Below are 21,920 nucleotides of genomic sequence, written 5' to 3' on the forward strand. Positions count from 1 at the left end.
AAGTCTATCTAGGAGTACATTTGATCCTTCTAACACATTTTTTCTGACTTCTTTTTAATTCAACGGCTAATTTAAATTTATTATTTTGATGGTAAATTTTTTCCACTTATTTTCTTATAAAAATTTATTATAGATACCCCAATTTTTTTCACAATATAAAAACTAAATCACAACATATATATGCAAAAACAATAGTTTTAATTATTTTTTCATTCACATTTCTTTCTTTTTATTTCTCTTATTTTTACACTAAAGAGTAAAGAATGAGCAAGAAAATGAAAATCAAATGATAATAATCAAAAAAGTCAAAAAAATAATTTATGTGTGAAAAAGTTCATATACGTGATCGTAGAAATAAAATAAAAATCAAAAATTAATTTATCATTTTTATAAAGGTAGGGATATATGTGAGTTACTTTTGTAACAGTAAGCGATACATATGAGTGAATTTTGTAATGATAGGGTATATCATATATGTGAGCCAATTTTATAAGTATCTAAATATATATGAACTACTTTTGTAACTAGAGTATATCAACTCTAAATGACACAATTAAATGTATTTTCCCTTTGTTTGATTAAATACACCTTGGAGTGACTTTTTTTTATGGTTTCCATTCGGTGTGCAATACTCACATTGAAGTCGGAATTTCAGAGTGCGATTCGACCACTTGGTTAGTAGAAGGCGGGAATGATTCTCATAATAATTTCAAAATAAACAAAAAGAAAGCTTAAAAAAAGGTGCTGTGAAGAAAGTGCAATTCTGCAGGTTTCCATTCTGCATCACATGCGCTCTGCGTCCTTTTCGTTATTCCAAAACCTTCGCTTCAATAAAAACCATTTTAAAAATGGCGAAAAAAATGAAAGAACCCTTTTCTCTTTAATGCATTAGAGTATTGTTTCCTCTGTATTTGGAGTTATTTTTATGTATACATTTCCACTGACATTCCACACATCTTTTGACTTGACTTCATTGGTTCTGCATTCTGATTTCTCATCACCCATTAACGCAATCTCTTGTTTCTTTCACATTTATTATTCATTTTATTGGTCTTCATTCAGGTGTGTTTTCTTCGTATTTGTTTTTTTTCTAACCAATGGATTCCTATAATCAGACCTGGATCTGTTTTCGTATATTTTGATATATTCTAAGTATTTTTAGTTTATGATCACAATATTTAAAAATATTAATGTACTTAGTTTCTTAATTTTCCGGGTCAAATTAAAGCCAGACAAACAAATTGAAGCTGAGGTGTGGGAGTGTTTTTTTTTTTCAGGTCATTTAGTCAATACATTATTGTTAATCTGGAGGAGGGGTTTTTAGATTTTGGTATTTTTGGAGGATTTAATGGATTCTGTTAGATGGGTGTTTTTTATTTTGTAGTTTCAGTAATGGGGCCTTTTTGTTTTGTTGAGATGTATATCTTTTTGGTTCTGTTTTGGTATGTTTGGTGTCAATACACTTGTGCTGTTAGTGGAGTGGATTTGAAGGAAAGGTATAAGAATGTGAAGCCATGTTATCTTTGTTGTTGAAGACTGTAGGCATAAATATATTGATTGCATAGCTTTTTGTTTACGTAAATCTGGATGGACCACTTGTTAAAGATTATCTGTTTGGTTACTGATTCGTTTGATTATTGTTGATTAATGGTGTCATTTATATGTAGGTGGACATTGAGCAATGAGCTTGTAGGAGATTTAGTTGGTTATTGAGATGGACAAGAGGAATTGGTTGTGGAAAAGGCGATCTTCTGAGAAGAGCATTGGTGAAACTGAGAGTTCTGGATCATTGTCTTCACATTCAGAGAGACATTCTGATGAGCAGGTAGAATGCAATAAATAAAGGTTTTCTGTTTCAAGGTTGTTTTGATGATCTCTTTTTGGCCTTTTAATTAGTTTTGCTGATATGAAGAAGCTAAGCTCATCAGACATTTGATAAAATACATTGATAGTTACTCACAGTCACATACTTAAATCTTCATATGCATGTTTATTTCGAGCTGATAGTACAACAACAATAGTTGCATCAGTTCCAAACAACTTGGGGTCTGCTATATTTCAAGCTGATAGTGTTTGAGCTAAATATGAAGCTCAGATTTACTAAGTTAGCAAAATGTTGCATCGCAAATGCTCATATTCTGTGCAACGTTTGTTCTCTACATTGCTTCTGCAAATGCTGTAGTTTTGTGACTCTGGTTGTCTTTTATGTATGAGATTTTCATTTTTTTCCTGCCTCTTTCTCCCTGAATTGTGTCTACCAGTTTATGGAACTGTGGGGGTTCAAGTTTTATCCAAGAATGTTTCAGGATCCTTCATTTTTCAATGAACCGTTGACAAAGTTTTTGCCATGTGTTAAGTATGCCTAAAGGAAAATTACTGCAAATGATTCTATAAGGATTTGTAAGGTTCTATCTAGGCTCACGGAGTTGAGGTAAAGTCCAGATGCTTGAAAGCTTCAAGGCTTCAACTTTATATTGATCCAAGCTATCAATGACTTAATCATAAACTGGAAGTACGGAAACAACATTTAGTGTTGGAGCCAGCTATCCACCTAGTATAAGGGTTCTCAAATGACATTTATCATATACAAATTTCGTACTTACGATATCTACTGAAAGTAACTATCAAATTGATGGATAGTGAGAAATTTTAAGTTTTAATTGACTCAAGCTTTGTATTAAAAGATTCTAGTTCTAAAGCCATGAGCCTAACATCTGCAAAGCCAAAAGCCAATGCAGGTGTGAGCACGGAGTTGATTATGTCAGTCCCACATTGGTTGAGCAGCCAGACATCTTTCATTATCTGTGAAGAGTAACTAGAGAAAATAATGACTTCCATTGGCTCAGTATGCATTTTACGTTGTATTAGCTATTATAATGATGAAGTCTTATCCCAAACCTGCTACTGTTGTGTGCCTCACTCCCAGTCTAGAGATCTAATGCACAAATTTTTTTTTTACTTGAAAGGCAAAACTTTTAGCATTGAATGTTTCTGCTTTTGACAGGTAAGGTAATACTAATGCAAAAACCGAAAAAAACACTTAAAAGGGGTAAACTGATTATACATGTGCTTTCATAAACTGAGAAAAGACATAGTACAAAAGAATCAAAACAAATCAACAGATTGTTAAACATAGTACCTTTGAGTCCTCAAAAGAAAACCATCCCCCTGAAGTAAATTTCTTCCTGTTTCGGCCTCCGTTAACCTGTTATCATCTACGTTGCTCAGACTCTTCAAAAGTGTGATTGGATGCGTGTCAAATCCTCTAAAAGTAGTGCAATTTTTGAGGATACGACACGGGTGGCAGAATTTTTGGAGAGACTGAGTAGCATAGGTTATCATAATTTATGCCACGCTCCGGGGGCCTTAACTCCAATTTTGTTTTTTCCTTGCCATTTTTTTCCTGATAATTCCTTGTCAGTGCTTGTTAACTTAGGTTTTCTCACTTCAACACTTGCAATTACTGCTTTATGGAGCAGGATCCGTTGAAAGAAACTCCAGATAATGACATTCAGTCACCGGAAGTAACCTCAAAAGTTGCAACTCTAGATCATGAAGCCAAGGAAAGTCCAAAGAAATTGATAGAAAAGCTATCAGCTGCTCTAGTTAATGTTAGTGCAAAAGAAGACTTAGTTAAGCAGCATGCTAAAGTGGCAGAAGAAGCTGTTGCAGGTATCTTTCACTGTTTCGTTTCTTCCACATTTTTTAATGCAATCTTAAAAATTAATACTGTCTAGACTATTTCCAGCCCTTTTGCTGTACATGAATCACTTGTGTAAATAGTTTTTTAGAACTTGTTCTATCATGCATTTTTTCTCTTGATTAGTTCCATGTTTTTGTAATATTTGGTAGGTTGGGAAAAGGCAGAAAATGAGGTTGCAGTTCTAAAGCAGCAACTTGAGACAGCTGTGCAGCAGAACTCAACTTTGGATGTTCGCGTCAACCATCTTAATGGTGCTCTCAAGGAATGTGTCAGACAACTGAGACAAGCTAGAGATGAGCAGGAGCAAAGTATTCAAGATGCTGTGGTAGAGAAGGAAAAAGAATGGGAATCTGAAAAAGCTGCACTTGAATATCAGCTACTTGAGCTCCAGACACAAGCAGAGGCTAGTAGAACTGGTTCTCTTGTTTATACTGATCCGAATGTTCTTGTCAGGCTCGAGTGTCTAGAGAAGGAGAACACAGCTCTCAAAATTGACCTTTCATCTTGTTCAGAGGAGTTGCAAATTAGAACCATAGAGAGGGACTTGAGCAACCAAGCAGCAGAAACTGCTAGTAAGCAGCAGTTAGAGAGCATAAAGAAAGTGACCAAGCTTGAAGCTGAGTGTCGAAGACTACAAACCTTGGCTCGCAAATCATCCCTACTCAGTGACCAAAGATCTTCTGCTGTTTCATCTTTCTCTGTTGAGTCCTTCACCAATAGTCAATCCAGTAGTGGAGATCGACTGAAGACTGTCGACACTGATAGCCACATGATGTGCAAACTGGAAACAAGTGAATGTGATCAAAGTTGCTCTGATTCATGGGCATCAGGACTTTTTACTAAGCTCGATCAATTTCAGCACGAAAAAGCTATGCCTAAAACTCTCGCTGCCAGGTCTTTAGAAATTGACATGATGGATGACTTCTTGGAGATGGAGAGACTCGCTGCAGTATCTGAAACTGTGAATAAAGCCTCTTCACTTACATCTGATGCTGTTGCCGATGACTCATCAAGTGAAGAGAATCCCCTGGCAGCAGAATGTGAAACCATTTCACAAAGGGTGGTTGAATTAGAGCAAAAGGTGGAGAAAATTGAAGCAGAGAAAGCTGACCTGGAAAATGCTTTAACTGAGAGCCAAGATGCCCTCAAGATGTCCGATTTGCAGCTTAAGGAAGCTCAAATGAAGTTGGAAGAGCTACAGAAGGAGCTAGATGAAGTGAATGAGTCAAAAGAGTTGCTTGAGTTTCAACTCTTTGGCATGGAAGTAGAAGCACGGACAATGTCTGCAAACGTTGATTCTTTAAAGACAGAAGTCAAAAGAGAACGATCATTGTCCTCTAAGAAGGAAACTAAGTGCCAGGAATTGGAAAATGAACTAAGAAGAAAATCCCAGGAATTTGAACTTCAGCAAGCTTCTTGTTCAAATGGTGAATCGAAAATAAAGCAGGTAACAGTTGTCTCAACGGATTCTTTTTCTGTTGTTCAAAAGCCTTGAAGCTCTTAAATTCTAAGCTTTTCTATTTGCAGGAAGATTTAGCTGTAGCTGCTGACAAGCTTGCAGAATGCCAGAAAACAATTGCATCTCTTGGGAAGCAGCTTCATTCACTAGCCACTTTAGAAGATTTCTTGATAGACACTGCAAATCTTCCTGGATTTTCTGGGGAAGGATCAGTTGTGGCTGGAGCTAGTGGAGAGGAATGGAAATTACATGTAAACGAGACATTTACCCGAAACAGCAATTCAGACACTCCAAAGATTGAGAATTCTAGTCATTCTATGAACGGAAATGAAGGGGAATCATCCTCTTCTTCGTCATCATCATCATCAGCTACTCAAGTGACAACATCCAAAAGTAGAAATGGTTTTGGGAAGTTGTTTTCTCGAAGCAAGAGTGGAATTCAGCTCTAAAATGTAAGAGTATATTTGAGTAACAAAATCAAAAGGGATATGACTAAAGGAAAGTCGAGGTGTAGATGTCAGTGAGCATTCATATAGCCGAATTGTAATCTGCTTGAGATTGAGCCGTCATTGTTGCCATCATATTTTCATATGGTTATAAGTAGGAATGGCTGATTAAATTTTGTTTAATTAGCATCATATGTGCTTTGATTGTTAAGAGAATGTTCATATCTTTAAACTACAAACAGAACCAAATATGTCATATTATAAATCTGTGCGTGCAAGATAACTCAAAGATTGTAAATATTGATCATTCAAAGAAGATTGGTCATGGGGTTCAAAAGGAAACATGCATCCTTCATGCAAACACCTTACCCAGATTACTGGCTCTTTCTTTATGGTCTCAAAAATGTCATAAATTTTGGATTTAAGCCATTGGACATTTTTTGGAGATTCAAAAGAGATAATATAAAGTATTAACCAGCTTATTAAGGACTATAACCACATTATTATAACATTGTTTACGATTGCAGGTTAATGCTCAGCCACATTAATTAGAGACCCTTTGATTGAATATACTTGCATGAAACTGAAACACTACAATATTAGTGCATCAGCCAGCTAAATGCGGAAGCAAGATGCAACATTATACAAAATATAATACGTTTTGCTATTTCTCCGTCTTAAATGTTGGAACACTTCCTCTATTTATATAATGTCAGCATGATATATACGCTATGTAGTCAACAAGCTTTCAAAATCTGTTTATTTTGAAAAATATTTTTGAAGAATAACATATTGTGTTTGATATACCAATTAACAAAAAAACTTTGATATACCAATTTGCAGAAGACTTTCATTTTATCAATACTAGACCAATAATTTATGGTTGGCTAAGATTTCAAAAAATGCTTCCAGGAAGAAGCTACTATTTTGTTTTCAACTTTTGCTACTGCTCGAAATTATTTATTTATGCAGTTTTTCCCCCTAAAATCTTGTTCGGACACTTTAAACTATCAAAAATAAGCTTCTTCTTTTCTTTTTTTTTAAAAAAGAACACTTTTGACTACTACTAAAAAATTTGACAAAATATACTACTCCTTCCATCCTATTTATGCGACATCACAAAATTTATTAATTTCCTTTTTTGAAATTTATGATTTAAAATATATCTTGAATATTTGTACGACTATAAACTATTTTATTAGGATAAATGTGAAATTTTAAACTTTTTAAAATTATAGAACTTTTTTTTGGACTAACTAAAAAGAAAATGTTATAAAAACGGAGAATAATAATTTCCAAATAATTATAAACACCCATTAATATTAAGAATTTAGGCAATAAACTAGCAGTACTACAATACTGTTTGTAAGGTGATTGACAATGACAGAGTTATAAAAAGGATATGCCATTTAACAATCTAACTTAATGATGAAAGAATGGATTTTCTACAAAAATATTGCCAATGAGAATTGAAAGCAAATAAAGAAGATATAATTCCACCATCCACGCTGGCAAATGGAAGATGTAGGCCCTACAAGAAACAAGCATGTGGAGATCGAAGACGCCACGTGTGAAACGAAGAAATCCACGTGGCGAAGTGTGGGAGGAAGGTCGAGATCGCGCTTCTCATTTTACACTCAACCTCTTATCAACAAAACGAAATCGCTCTTCCCTCAAAATTGAAGCCTCACTTTCTCTCTCTTTTGTTTGCTTGGACAAGAGAAAACTGCCGTCTCTTTCATCTTTTTTTCGAAAAAGATAGGAGCAGCTGCTTCAGCCCCGCCATGTCCGCTATTGCTACTTCTGCTGCTCTCTCTTTTCCTTTCTCTTTTTGCCGCTCAACTAAGACTTATACTAGAAAGGTAACTCTTTTCTACTACTCCTATTGCTCGAATACATGATTTATAGTTACATAAACATATCTCACACTACAATTGCATTAATTGGGACGGAGAGAGTATATAAGCTGCTAAGTGTTTTTCTAGAAAAATGTTAAAATGAGTCAATTGACATGTTGAAGAAGACGACATTTTATGGGCAAATTACGTTGTCGTGTGCCTTTTTGATGATTGTATTCAAATACATGAGGGTTTTTGATTAATAGCCGGTGATAGTTGAGAGAAGAAACGTAAGTGCATTTACAAAATTCGTTAAAAGTGATACTTCAGTTTTGTTTTTGACTATTATTTCTTCTTAATAATGTGTACTAAGTGTTGGTTGGATCAAGTAATGAAGTTACCAGTTAAGATAGTTGTAAAGCAAACTGATTTCTGCCCATAAGTGAGGTAAGTTTATATTATTGTTTTGGTGGAAAATGCTTTCTAACTAAAAACCAGAGAAAGAATGAGCTTCTTCCTCGTGGACTCTGTTGTGTAACTTATTTGTGGCATGTTTTTAATTTTTATGCTCTAGTGTATGTGTATCGGGTAGAAAAGTTGTAGTTCATGTAGTAATCAGTTACCCATTGGGTTATTTGGGAAGTTATCTCAATCTGAATATACAGAACTATACACAACTTGCATTTTCTCCATCAGATGAATTATTGAGTGGACGATAATTCTGCAATTTGTTCATTGTCAGTGTTTCAAAGGTGGTTTTGGAGTGTTTGCAGTGTATGAGGAGGCAGCGGGTATTGAGTTAACAAACAAGAAAAGCTCCTGGCTGACAATCTTTGATGTGGAAGATCCAAGGTCAAAATTCCCTCAGTCTAAAGGGAAGTTCCTGGATGCAAATCAAGCTTTAGAAGTTGCTAGATTTGATATACAATATTGTGATTGGCGAGCTCGTCAAGACGTACTTACAATAATGCTCCTGCACGAAAAGGTTGATTCTCGTACATCATGTGTTACCCCTTATTTTATTGCAGTTTTGAATTGAGCTGAGTTTAAAGATTCAGTATATCTCCTGCTTCATTTCTGCTAATTAGTGACTATTCCTTCTTTGGAGTTCGTTCCAACTTTTTCTCGTCATAGTTTTCTTCCTTTTCATCCCTATACTAAGTTGTGTGACTGGTGGATACTGTGTGAGTAGGTTGTGGAAGTATTGAATCCTCTAGCACGGGAGTATAAATCTATTGGAACTGTGAAGAAGGAACTCGCGGATTTACAAGAAGCACTTTCTCAGGCCCATAAAGAGGTATATACTACTTTGATCCCATTGAACAAAGTTATGCTGTTGGATACAAGTTACTCCTTTCTAGATTTTTGGGTAGATATGTAACACATCAAATATTTTCCCTTTATTATTGGTTGTTCAGGTTTAGTTTCCTTTTATCTGTAAAACCTATTGAAGCAAAGCAGGTTTTCTTAAGAAAAAATGGCTAATTTCATAAATCATAGATAAACTAGTTCAAGAATCTTACTTGTCAAAAAGAAAAATGAAAAAACAACACAAAAGGCAAGTTTGGGATTTCGTGTACTTCCAATAAGCCAAGATTTGTATCTAAAGTAGTGATAGCAACAGGTACATATATCTGAGGTGCGGGTTTCTGCTGCTTTAGATAAGCTAGCTTACATGGAAGCATTGGTTAATGATAGGCTTCTACCAGAGAGGAGTACAGAAGAATCAGATTCCACGTCTTCATCCCCCGGTACATCTACAGTATCTAGAGATAATGTTAAAAGCAAGCAGCCTAGGAGAACCCTCAATGTGTCCGGTCCTGTTCAAGAATACAGCCCCCATTTGAAGAACTTCTGGTATCCTGTTGCTTTCTCCACTGATATTAAGGATGACACCATGGTAAGTCAATTACCTGATTTATGTAATAATCTTATTTGCAGAACTGCAGACAACATGCTACCAATTTCTATGTTATATATATCTACAAACTAATAAGTCCCCTGGGAAAATGAAAAGGACATACTTAAATAATAAATTACTAAAATGAACTGATTCAATACTCTGATGCCAACCAATAAGATGTTGTACCATCTCCTTTCTAACTTTCTGAGAGAGAAGAGAACGCATTTTTTATTTTTTTTGCTGTATTCTAGTGTCTCGTATGTTGATGGTTATTTGACTATAACGTATCAGATACCAATTGAATGCTTTGAGGAACCATGGGTGATTTTTCGTGGGAAAGATGGAAAACCTGGATGTGTCCGGAACACATGTGCACATAGAGCCTGCCCCCTTCATTTGGGTTCAGTGAAAGAGGGTCGAATCAAATGTCCTTATCATGGTGAGAATAGACGAATCTAAGCATTCTTGAGTGCAAATTTCCTATCTAGGATATAATAAAACACTTGATCAATTTGATGTTTGATACGTGGAGAGTGCATGCAATAACTGACATTTACTTCTACGTTTGTTTGATGATCCTTAGGGTGGGAATATTCAACAGACGGGAAATGTGAGAAAATGCCATCAACAAAATTTCTGAATGTCAAGATCAAATCTCTGCCATGCTTTGAGCAAGAAGGAATGATATGGATTTGGCCTGGAAATGATCCTCCTACAGCCACTCTTCCTTCTCTACTTCCACCTTCTGGATTTCAAATCCATGCAGAGGTTTGAATCACTGAAACACCATTTTAATTGTTAATAGGAAAACCATCTAACAACAGTAAGTTAACTCTTTCTGCTCCATCCTTGTTGTTCTTTAAACTGGCAGATAGTGATGGAACTTCCAGTGGAACATGGGTTGCTTTTAGACAATCTGTTGGATCTTGCCCATGCACCTTTCACCCATACATCTACGTTTGCTAAAGGATGGAGTGTCCCAAGGTTTGTTGTTATTATAATGATTTAAAATAGTTTAGAAGTTCTTGTAACACTAGTTTACAAATCTTCAGTTTGAAATTAAACAAAATGCCAACCATTGTTGAAATCGCCACCTTAGACATTAAGGAGCTGAGGGCATAATTCTTGGTGCCCTGCATATTTTCTTAACAACATACTGGATTACAATGTGAAAAATACTGAGTTAGATTAGTTGATAACTCTTACCTTACAGATCAATAATTCTTCAAGTCCCAAAATGAATTTTCTAAAGGAGAGTTGACTTGAATTCATATGGTTTCATGGAAAATAAAAATTTGATTACAAATCTATGACAATGGTTCGTGCTCATGTACATTGCGTAGAAAAAAGATATTATGGAGCACAATTAGGTAAAAAAGATGTTTCCACTTTCTAACAACCAAAACAATGTGATACTATATTTTTCTTGTTTACTTTGTTGATGGAGAAGGTGAAGGCGTGGTGGTTCTTGTACCTGTCTGATTAATAAAGTCTGGCAATGATAGCCCAGAGATGTGAACACTTACTTGTTACCTTTCTTTTTCAGCTTTGTAAATTTTTTGACTCCAGCATCGGGTCTGCAAGGATATTGGGATCCTTATCCAATAGATATGGAATTTCGACCACCTTGTATGGTTCTATCAACCATTGGAATCTCAAAGCCAGGCAAATTGGAGGGGCAGAGCACCAAAGAGTGCTCTACACACCTTCACCAACTTCATGTATGTTTACCTGCATCTCGACAGAAGACAAGGTTGCTATATAGGATGTCACTGGATTTTGCTCCCATATTAAAACACATGCCTTTCATGCAATATGTGTGGAGGCATTTTGCTGAACAGGTTAGATTATATCCTTAACATTGGTAGTGTCTGTCATTACATATAACTCAGTAATGATGTAAATCAGTGTCATTGACTTCTTCAAGATGCATCACCTGCACAAATCACAATACCTATAATGACGAGTTCTCCTGCATAAACGTTCACAGGTTTTAAATGAAGACCTACGGCTTGTGATTGGTCAACAAGATCGGATGCTCAAGGGTGCTAACATTTGGAACCTGCCTGTATCATACGATAAGCTAGGAGTGAGGTATAGAATATGGAGAGATGCTGTAGAGAATGGAGCAAAGCAATTGCCATTCAGCAAATGAAACATGGAACTAATCCAAGGATAGATTTTACAACTCAAGATGATCGATCGTACACTTTAAACAACCTTAGTTCTTTGAAGAACTTCAGTTTCTGAGAATCTCTGTTGGTATATAACGCAATTGCCACACTTGTTGCTCTGAGGATATACCAGAGCATCCTGAAAATGAGATAATTTCATTATAGCTTCCCTTGTAAAAAATAAACTGTACACTAATTGTTTTTAGGTTCATGTACAGTTTAAACAACCTTGACCCCGCCATCAATCCTTTCATGTTTTCCCTAGCATGCCTCCTAGAAAATCTGGAGGCTCTATTGAAAGTCATGGAAGTGGTCCTCCAACTTGTATCATAGTATCAATCTTTTCGAATTTTTGAATTGTATACACAATTTTTTCGCCAAAATGAAGCAAGAGGAAGATCTGATTGTCTAGCTGTTTTGCCCCAAAGTGTATTTTTGTCGTCCAAACTTATGTTCTTTCAGTGACGAGTCCATGGATGGAATTGCTTAAAACAAAATTTTGATATCGTTTAATTCAACAACATGATATATATATATATATACTAATTACAAGACAAGAAGAGTAACATAATAACAAAGTATTTCAAACCCTGAAGCGTCTGTTATTACATATAGATTATTCATTCACAGTGCATTACCACAGAAGGGACAGAATCGGAAATCGCCGTCCACTTCCCGGCGACAGAACTGACACCTAAGAACGTCCGGGACCTCAGCCGTGGATGACGGCAGAGGAGGAGTTAGAGATTGAGGGAAGAAGAGTTTGCAATCGTTGCAGTACATCACCGGCTCTTTTCCCGGCCATCTCCACACCGGAACAAAGAAGAACTTGAGAACCTTTTCATAATCGACGAGGTCAGCGCGTGATCCGCACGCAATGCACCTCCCAGCCCCGCTCTTCAATACCTGTCTCGCTTGCTGCTCTAAGCCTCCTACGAAGAAGAAGAACATTGTTTATGATACTTTGATTTGTTGATTGGGTTATGAATTAGTGCAAACTGCAAAGTGGAGTTTTTGAAGAGATGGAGAAGAAAGGTGTAGAGTGTTGAAGAAAATTTCTAGAGGATTCGTGGGTATTTCGGTAGGCTTGAGAATCAAGTTATTCGGGTATTGTTCGTTGGGTCACTGATGTCCAGCTCATTAGTGTTATTGGCCCGTTTAGTTAACTACAAATTCAAGATTTTGCACGGATAGTCCCTTTTTCAAGGTGATTTTTATTTTTGATTTTTTATTGAGAAAATGGTCTAACCCCCCCCCCCCCCAACCTATATCCGAAATCCCAACTACACACTTTAACTTTATGGGTGTCCTATTACCCACTTGAACTTTATATTTCTCTAATTTATACACACCTAAGTGCTGACCTGTCATGGGAGGTGTTCTCACCTTCTCTAGGCGCGTTAGAAGTTTAATTTTGACGAAAAATTCCTCCTTCTCCAACGATTACAACCTCTGTTCATATCGTGAGCTCTGGCGAGTTCGCCTGAATTACAACCTCTGTTCATATCGATTTTACTTACATAATTGAGTGCGCTGGGATGAGGGGATTCCAACATAGTGATTTGTTTCCCCTGAATCTCAGTTATCGTCAGCGAAACTCCGTTTGAGTTGAGAGGCGATTTTGACGATACTCCCCCAAAATCGCCTAAGCAGATCTCTCAAACGATAAGATAGAATGTTGTGATTTTGTAGTATTAGGTAGATCTTGAGGTGTAGATTCCATCAATTGGAACGATCTGAATCACTCCCAACAGTGATCGCTGGATTGTAATTCAAATTCGAGGAGCTATGGTTGGGATTTGAAGGTGATTCTTGTTGGAGAAGATTCGTCTCCTCCATGAGTATATTTTCGCATTGGTTTGAACGTCGTCTGACCGTCACCGGCAGCGCTATGGCCATTCCGGTGGAACTGTCAACCTGCACTCTTAGTTACCAGATCGCATTGTTAATGGAGAAAGATTTTTTTTTTTTTTTTAATTTCAAAAGCCCCAAAAGGCATTAATACATAAAACGGAAATAATACAAATGCTATAGGCCCAAAAGTGGCCTCTCTTACCAAACAAAAGCAGATGAAAAATTTAGAAATTAAGACATTAAGACCAACACAAACAGGGGAAAGTAGCCGCCCTTCTCTCTATTCCTTACTATCACCACTATCAGCCGAACTTGGAGGGAACAACGAACGTCTATTGATGAAAGGTCAAGGACCTGAGAACATCGAGCTTGGATAGATTACATCCAAGACGCTCTAATCTGTCACAAGCGCCATGTAATCTTGTCCGATGAAGACTTCTTCAACTTGATGTAGCTCAAATCTGATACTTTCATTTGAAGGTGAGCCCTATATTCTCAAACCTTATTGCGACGATTCGGAATAATTCATGTTTTTTCTGGGATTGTATTGTAGATTCCGCACTTAAATGAAGAGTTCTTACTCCTTCTCTTGCTGTTATTATTTGTTATATTCCTATATCTTGCTACCTCACTGATCTCATGTTTCTAAATCGTTACCATTTGACAGATTGAGCTCGCAAAGAGCTAATACCACTGTCTAAATGGCTCCGATTTAGATCCACGGTCATCGGTTGAGGTAAATCTTGTTTCTTCTTCTTGAACAACATGTTTTTAGTATTGATGTAACCTGGGCACCTTATACTGTAAATGAGGGATTCTGGCATTTGGTAACTCTTAAGTTTGGAACTCTATTTGCATCTAGTTCGATGAGTGCCTTCCCTTCCCTGGGTACTTCTATGTATGTGTTAAAAACTTTAAAACCTGTACCTGCACATGAAAAAATAAAATTAGCAAAGTAGTCCGCAACTTTGTTTCCTTCTCTGAGCACATGAGACACCTCCACTCCTCCTGCCTTCCTCAGCCATTGTATTTTCTTAATCATCAAGCTAACGCTCCATGGAGTTTCCCAATTGCCACCCAATATTTGAGACACCATTAATGAGTCAGTCTCCAGTATAACAGGTAATAGATTGTTGGACACACAAAATTGTAGTCCCATTTTTAAAGCAATGACCTCTGCTTCCAAACTTGTCTTGACACCCAACTCCTGTGTAGCTGCATATATGAATTTTCCTTCCCAATTTCTGATGCAGAAACCCCCGGAACTAGGTCCTAGATTACCCTTAGATGCACCATCTGAATTACATTTGTACACCCCTATACCAGGAGGGACCCAATAAATCACCCTAGTCGATATAACAGATTTGTAATTCTCAAAGAAATGCACCATCATAGCCCACTCTTTAGGTATGTTGTGTAACCAAGGATATCTAACCACAGCCAGACTGTGAATATTTCTATTAATTTCTGCTAACATACTGTACCTAGACATTTTACCACCATGTTTCACAATATTTCTTCCTTTCCAAATTTCCCATAGGATAAAACCAGGGATAGCATTGAACAGAGGCCTCAATTTAGCACTACATTCTGCATTCCACCATTTAAAAATGGTGTCCTTCAGTTGTAGAAAAGGCCCCTCAACTCCAGCAGCTCTTCCAACTATGTTCCACAGAAACTGAGATTTATGACAAGCAATAAAAAGATGTTCCCATGTTTCATTAATGTTCAGGTCACAGCAACAACAATACACCACCTCTTCTAGCCCCATTCTGACCAAAAGTTCTCCAATAGGAATTCTTTGTTTGATCAATCTCCAGAAGAAAAAAGAGATTTTAAAAAGGACCCCTTTCTCCCATACTTGTCTAAATTCTTCCTGATATACCCCTGGAGTTCTCAAACTCTCCCAAGCTGACCTGATAGAGAACTTACCTGAGTGATTTAGCATCCAGTAAGGCTTATCCATCTCCTCACACTCCTGAACAATATCAATGTTTTTAATAATGTGTTCTGTAACTCCTTCAGGGAAGATATGTCGTAGCAACTCCTCATTCCACTTCCCTTGAATCATCACTTGACTAATATCTTCTTGATCGAGACTAGAAGAAAAAGATATTGGAAGATAGTAATGTAATGCTCCAATTTGAGACCAATTATCAAACATAATACTAGAGGATCCATTGTTAGGCTGCCACCAAATTTCTTGATCTATGGAATCCCTAGCCTGTAACATATACTTCCAAGTCTGAGAACCTCCCTTCCACTCCACGATTTGAGGTCTACACTTCTTACAGTATTTGTTCCACATGAAGTGTGACCACATAGAGTTTTTGGTTCTAAAATTCCACCAAAGCTTTGCAAACAAAGCTCTTGATACATCAAATAGGGACCTGAAACCCAACCCTCCTTCCAGTTTAGGTTGACAAATTTTAGTCCAAGAAACCCAGTGCTTGCTTCTACTACCTTCCTTAAAACTCCACAGGAATCTTGCAAATAGTTTGTGTAGATCATGAATCACACAATTAGGAGGTATGATTGCAGATAGTTGATATATAGGGACACTTTGTAGCACATTATTAATTAGAACAACCTTTCCTCCAAATGAGAGTAACTTTCCTTTCCAAGCTTGTAGTTTATTCAGCACTTTCTTCATCAGATCAGCAAAGTGAGTTTTCCTTTTCCTAGCATGCCCAATTGGGCAACCTAGGTATGTTAAAGGAAAAGTACCTCTTGAAAATCCCGAACATTCCTCTATCAACTGAACATCTCTATGAGCAGCCATATTATGTACAAAAAAGGCACTTTTGTCCCTATTGATCTTCTGCCCTGATTGTTTTTCATATTCCTGCAAAGTATTCATTAACAACTTTATAGAGAAACTATCAGCATTAGCAAAAATTATGGTATCATCTGCATAAGCCAAGTGAGAAATGTTCTCACTCCACTTAGGTAACCCAAAGCTCTTATACTGTGGACAAGAATGTAGGGTATTCAAGGCCCTTGAGAGGACTTCAGCAGTCAATATAAATAATGCAGGAGACAGTGGGTCCCCTTGTTTGACCCCTCTAGTAGAATGAAAAAATCCAGAGGCTTGTCCATTAATTAACACAGAGTACCAATTATTAGCAACTAGCCTCCAAATCTTATCTGAGAATACATCGTTGAAACCCATTTTGCCAAGGACTTTCATCATGAACCTCCAGTCCACTCTATCATAAGCTTTCTCCATGTCTAGCTTAAACACCACATTAGCAGTCTTACTCCTTTTTCGGATGTCTACTATAATTTCCTGTGCAAGTAAAACATTTTCAGTAATGTTCCTACCTTTAACAAATCTAGATTGGTTATTGGAAATAAGCTTAGGCAGCAGATCCTCTAGTCTATCATGGATGAGTCTAGATATGACCTTGTTTAAGAAGTTACTCAGACTGATGGGTCTTAAATCAGAAAATGAAACCACCTTTTCTCTTTTAGGGATCAAGACTAGATTGGTGTGAGTAATAGCTTTTGGTAATGTCAAACCATTAAAAAAAGCCAGTACTACAGCAAATACATCATTATGAACAATATCCCAACAACATTGATAAAAATGAGCTGTAAATCCATCTGGACCACAAGCACTGTCTCCATTTAGTTCAAAAACTACCCTTCTGACTTCTTCTAATGTAGGAGGTCTATTCAATTGTACATTATCTTCTTCGTCACCATACTAGGAACTAAATCAAGTAAGGTCAGATCCACATCAGTTGCCCCTCCTGTAAATTGCTCATGATAAAATTTGATGGCTTCTGTCTCAACTTCAGTCCCCTCAGCCCATGTACCATCAGCTTTCTGAATCCTGTCAATGTTCAGTCTTTTCCTTCTACCTTTTACCAAGTTATGGAAAAACTTAGTATTTCTATCCCCCTCTGTGAACCACTGAATTCCTGATTTCTGCCTCCAAAACTCTTCCTCAAAGTGCAGGTACTTAGTATACTCAGCTTGAGCTCTACTAAGTACTTCTCTATTGACAGAATTTGGTGTATGCTCAAACAATTGTTCCTTAACTCTGACAATATCCTCCCTGATGATTAGTTGTTGAAAAATATCACCATAACAATCTCTACTCCACTTTCTCAGGGCCTGTTTAGTTCTTTTCATCTTTACCTTCAAGTTTATAAAAATATCTGGATTACCATCAGCAACCCAATTCTGTAGAATGACCTCTTTAAACTCTTCTTTCTCAGTCCAAAATTTAAGGAATCTGAATGGCTTATATGTAGGTGGAGATTGTCCACCACATGTTAATACCATTGGTGCATGATCAGAGCCAGACCTAGCAAGGATATCTAATTTTAAATTCCCCATTTCTCCCAAAAACAAATTATTTACAAGGATTCTGTCCAATCTTTTATAGATGCACTCCTCATCAGCCCTACCATTCCACCATGTGAAAGGACTTCCATTGAATCTTAGATCAACCAATTCACAAGAGTTTATACAGCAAGCAAAATCTTCCACCTCAGTAGGATATACTGGAAGTCCTCCTATCTTCTCCTCTGGAGTCAAAATGACATTAAAATCACCCCCTACCAACCATGGATATGTCATATTTTGATCAATAGAGTATATCTCATTCCACAACTGGAGCCTTTCATAGGAACTACACTTTGCATATACCAAAGTATTGATCATTTGATGGCCATTATCAAATAGTAGTTTCACAGTCAACTGTTGTTCTGAGTCTGATATTACCTCCACCTGAATATTCTCTTGTACAAATAACCATATCTTCCCATTTACATTGTAATTTGCATATGTCATGCCCAACCTTCTTTTGTATGATTGAATATGTCTTATATCTTGAAAAGGTTCCATTAGAGCCACCATATCAAATTTATGATGTCTATGCAACATTTGTACTCTATGGAATGAATGATGAGTCCTCACAGATCTAATATTCCATATCAAAGATGTGTACTTCATTTTGAACTTGTTCTTCCAGCCCTCATAGGATTGACCCTGACAGGTCCTTGAGGTTTAGTCTTCTTCTTCTTTGTTATCTCTTGTGGTGATAGACCTGCTTCTTTACACACTTCAATGAGATTAATATGGCAGTCATCCTGCTCCTCCACTCTTGCCATTTCATGTTGTTCTAGGCTCTCATTTGTTTGACTCTCCTTGTTTACCCCTTGATGAGATACCAATTCATGAAGCATTTGCATGGGAGACTTGTGTTGTGTGTTAGCATAAATAGCTATCCTTGTGTCCTCCTGTGTTGACAGTTCTCTATTTTGATTTCTAGGTGATTCATTGGATTGCTCACAATAGGGCAGGGCTAACAATCCTTGTTGCTCAGAGAACTTAGTACCATCAGCACATTCAATCTGTAAAGGGCTGGGAAATACCTCTCCTGTTGTCACTCCTTTAGTCCACAATACAACTGATTGATTTTCCCCATGATGTCCAACATCATCCTCCTTAGGGAAGTTCTGCAGATTGGCATATGTTTTATCATTTTTAAGCTCATTTTTATTTACTACTGTGTGCTCTTTTAAGGCCGGGCTTTTTGTATTGGACGTGGACTCTCCTGTATTATATGCATGTGACTGATTTTGCTGTTCATCTCTACCCTTCATATTTGTGGTTGTTTGTCTGCTTGTTCTCTGCTCATGTCCGTCTATTGGTTTGTTGAAAGTATTACATACCCATCCTTTAGTGCTCTCATGCACTCCTTTATCTGTAAGTATATTCTCCTCGACTTCAATCTCATGTTCATTGTTTCCTTCTGTAAGGACATTAAAGGAGTTACTTGAAGTAACCTCTTCTTTTTCAATTTCCCGCCTACTACCATCACCTGAGTTATTGCTATTTCTTGGAAATTTCTTATTAGTAGGGATCCACTGCCTATTGCTTCTTCCTTGAGCTCGTTGCGGTTGTTGTGGATCTACCTCATTATCAATCCCATTTTCTTCATCTGTTGGAGTCTTCTTTCTCAATTCTGGATGAAGGATTCCACACTCTTCCTCATTATGACTTTGTAGTCTGCACTTCTTACAGTATTTAGGTAGCATGTCATATATTACTCTAACCTTCTCCACCCTGGACGTATTCTTTATTGGATCAGTAATTTCCAATTCCACCATTGTAGGTAGCTCCCCCAATAAATCGACCTGGACTTTCACCCTCGCACAACTAGGTCGTGTTTTATTAATAGTTGCATTATCCAGCTGAATCGGTTTCCCTATAGCTGCCGCTAGTGAAAATAAAGATTCCTTCCCAAAAAAGGTGGGCCATAGATCAGGGAAAGAAATCCATGCCATAGCTTGTGTGGTTTCTTCAGTAACTTTGAATTTTTCATCATATATCAGGGGTCTCATGGGATAGGTAAAACCTTCCCTATCAGTGATGTAATACGATGGTTTTGCCATTATATTCACAAAATCTTCAAATAGTTCCAACCTTATTAATACATGTCTGTTTCTCAATAAACCGATCTGGCAGGTTCCTTTAATCTGACATTGTGAAGGTATTAATTTCCTTAATTCCTCCAGTTGTGGCCATCCATAAGAGAATTTTCCTATTACTGCATATTGAAGATTCTCCAATACATTCATCCTCTTAACTTCATCCTCCGTCCATGTCACCCGTGGAACACCTTTATTGAAAGTAGGAGTCTTATATGGTATCGGAGAACCCACCTGATTCTTGTTATTACTCAGAGAGTTCATATTTAATGGTTTCAAAAGAGCAGCATATGTGCCTTTATTGACTTTCATCGCTTCTTCACTAGGCAATTTATGCGCGCTAGGCACATTAGTAGGAAGAGAGGGGAATTGGGAATCGGAAGTAAGTGGGATCAGTTGACCAGCCGTCATCGCCGACTGGCCAACGGACGCTCCGGTCATAGATTCAGATGTAACAGGCTAGGATTGAAGCTTTCAGATGAGGAACCCTAATAACATAAAGACATCATCAACGCCGCCTTCTATATATCTTTAAAAATTATTAAGTTGTTAGCAGCACGGATCAATGGAGAAAGATTGAAAATGAGAAAGGAGGATTTTTTTCGTTCTTTTACGTTTTAGGAGGGAAATGGGAGTTGAAGAGGCAGGGGACCCAGCGCGTGGAATCACGCAGGCATAATTATTTGGTTTATGTGTTGAGGTCAGCACTTATGTGTGTATAAAATAGAGAAATATAAAATTTAGGTGGGTAATAGGACACTCGTAAAGTTAGAGTGTATAGTTGGAATTTTGGATATAGATTGGGGGGGTTTTAGACCATTTTCTCTTTTTTATTTAAATGAAAATTTATAGATTAAAGTATTTTAAACTATAAATCTTGCAAGTCGTATATTATCTTATTCACAAGACATAAGTTTAATTAGAGAGCTATTACCTTATATGGCAAGATTAAAAATCTGTAATAATAAGTTATGCTTGGAAGATATAACTTCATGAGTTTTGTAGGAACTAAAATTATGTCTTACATTTGTTGGTTACGAACTGAACTTATCTTTCTAAATGTTATAAGTTATGTAGAAAGTAAGCGGCATAACTTATTTTTCCTTATCACTTTGAAATAGGGATATTCGTGCAAATGACCTTTACAGATTTGACCGCTCGTCAAAGATAATTAAAACGCCTAGCCATATATATATAAAAATTAAATAAATGTTAATTGTGTATACAATATGTATATTATGTGCATACCACAATTAAATAGACCAAATCTTCGCATAAAGTACCTAAATCTCAATGACTTTTGTGCTTTATTTTCACTAACTGTCTCAATATCTTATGTTGGCGACAAATTTTGAGAGCAATTTATTGGATGAGACTGGTAAGTTGGCCATATTGATTTGCTCATGAGTAGTACCGGCAACATTAGCCCGGTAATTCGTTCAATCCGCCCATATTTTATGAGTTGGGTGAGTGATTTTTTACATGGATAAAATATGGGTTGATATTCATATTCAACCCATAAAACTATGGGTAAAATATGTGTAAAGTATGGAGTAGCCAAATGGGTTAAACTTCTAATTTTTATTCACTGTAAATTCATGATATCACTAAAAATATTGTAATTTCTCTTGATTTTTATGTTCTTCTATAGAACTAATATTTTTCACTATAATTGAAAAGGTGAAGTCTTTGGCCCTTCAAAAATATATATTTTAAATGTACATTTCTTTTGTTACTTATAAGTATATTTTTTTATTTGTTTGATTTTATGGATAATAAATACATAGTGTAAAATAAGGAAATCATGTATTAGGGTGTGTTTGGTATGATTCCAACTCTGCTCCTTTCCTCAGTTCTTCTTAGTACCCTTTCATGAATGGGAAGAGGAAGTGGGAAGACCTCCCTACCCAACCTTACCTAAGGTCGAGCAGTTTGCAACTCCGATCCCTAAGCAAACTTTCTCATGTTTGGTTGGGTTAAATGTTTTGAAAAATGTTTTCACTATGTATTTATTATCCTCAACCCTCCCCCCACCCACCCCCCATACCAGCTCCCCCAAATTTTTATTTTTTCACTCCTACCCTTGACCCTCCCCCG

The 21,920-nt window shown here is 36.8% G+C and overlaps 3 protein-coding genes and 1 long non-coding RNA gene across 4 annotated transcripts; 3 read left to right on the forward strand and 1 right to left on the reverse strand.

The window, feature by feature from the left end:
• Positions 1–807: 807 nt before the first annotated feature.
• On the forward strand, positions 808–5,875 carry LOC125873240 (filament-like plant protein). The gene is made up of 5 exons (XM_049554140.1): positions 808–1,062; positions 1,668–1,825; positions 3,480–3,672; positions 3,853–5,150; positions 5,231–5,875. The coding sequence occupies exons 2-5, from the start codon at positions 1,715–1,717 to the stop codon at positions 5,609–5,611; spliced, it is 1,983 nt and encodes a 660-aa protein (XP_049410097.1). The 5' UTR covers positions 808–1,062; positions 1,668–1,714; the 3' UTR covers positions 5,612–5,875.
• A 1,443-nt stretch (positions 5,876–7,318) lies between these two features.
• On the forward strand, positions 7,319–11,910 carry LOC125873766 (chlorophyllide a oxygenase, chloroplastic-like). Its single transcript, XM_049554628.1, has 9 exons — positions 7,319–7,470; positions 8,189–8,431; positions 8,639–8,743; positions 9,071–9,346; positions 9,641–9,788; positions 9,933–10,117; positions 10,221–10,333; positions 10,896–11,190; positions 11,340–11,910. Exons 1-9 carry the CDS (start codon positions 7,393–7,395, stop codon positions 11,502–11,504), a joined length of 1,608 nt encoding a protein of 535 aa, XP_049410585.1. The 5' UTR covers positions 7,319–7,392; the 3' UTR covers positions 11,505–11,910.
• Positions 11,911–12,043: 133 nt separating this feature from the next.
• Positions 12,044–12,614, reverse strand: LOC125873767 (uncharacterized). The gene has a single exon (XM_049554629.1). The coding sequence runs from the start codon at positions 12,472–12,474 to the stop codon at positions 12,148–12,150; it is 327 nt and encodes a 108-aa protein (XP_049410586.1). The 5' UTR covers positions 12,475–12,614; the 3' UTR covers positions 12,044–12,147.
• A 1,020-nt stretch (positions 12,615–13,634) lies between these two features.
• Positions 13,635–18,768, forward strand: LOC125874657 (uncharacterized). The gene is made up of 3 exons (XR_007447290.1): positions 13,635–13,857; positions 14,045–14,113; positions 18,662–18,768. It is a non-coding gene; the product is annotated as an uncharacterized LOC125874657 (long non-coding RNA).
• The last annotated feature ends 3,152 nt before the right edge of the window (positions 18,769–21,920 follow it).

The sequence above is a fragment of the Solanum stenotomum genome, chromosome 8 (genome assembly GCF_019186545.1).
Source record: "Solanum stenotomum isolate F172 chromosome 8, ASM1918654v1, whole genome shotgun sequence".
Classification (NCBI taxonomy): Eukaryota; Viridiplantae; Streptophyta; class Magnoliopsida; order Solanales; family Solanaceae; genus Solanum; species Solanum stenotomum.

Bases quoted from the DNA above. Each gene is read 5' to 3' on its own strand.
- LOC125873767 (XM_049554629.1), bottom strand. From the start codon at position 12,474: ATGTTCTTCTTCTTCGTAGGAGGCTTAGAGCAGCAAGCGAGACAGGTA.
- LOC125873766 (XM_049554628.1), top strand. From the start codon at position 7,393: ATGTCCGCTATTGCTACTTCTGCTGCTCTCTCTTTTCCTTTCTCTTTT. The intron at 9,347-9,640 runs GTAAGTCAATTA...ATAACGTATCAG, and splicing joins ATATTAAGGATGACACCATG to ATACCAATTGAATGCTTTGA. The intron at 10,334-10,895 runs GTTTGTTGTTAT...TTTCTTTTTCAG, and splicing joins AAAGGATGGAGTGTCCCAAG to CTTTGTAAATTTTTTGACTC.
- LOC125873240 (XM_049554140.1), top strand. From the start codon at position 1,715: ATGGACAAGAGGAATTGGTTGTGGAAAAGGCGATCTTCTGAGAAGAGC. The intron at 3,673-3,852 runs GTATCTTTCACT...AATATTTGGTAG, and splicing joins GGCAGAAGAAGCTGTTGCAG to GTTGGGAAAAGGCAGAAAAT. The intron at 5,151-5,230 runs GTAACAGTTGTC...TTCTATTTGCAG, and splicing joins GTGAATCGAAAATAAAGCAG to GAAGATTTAGCTGTAGCTGC.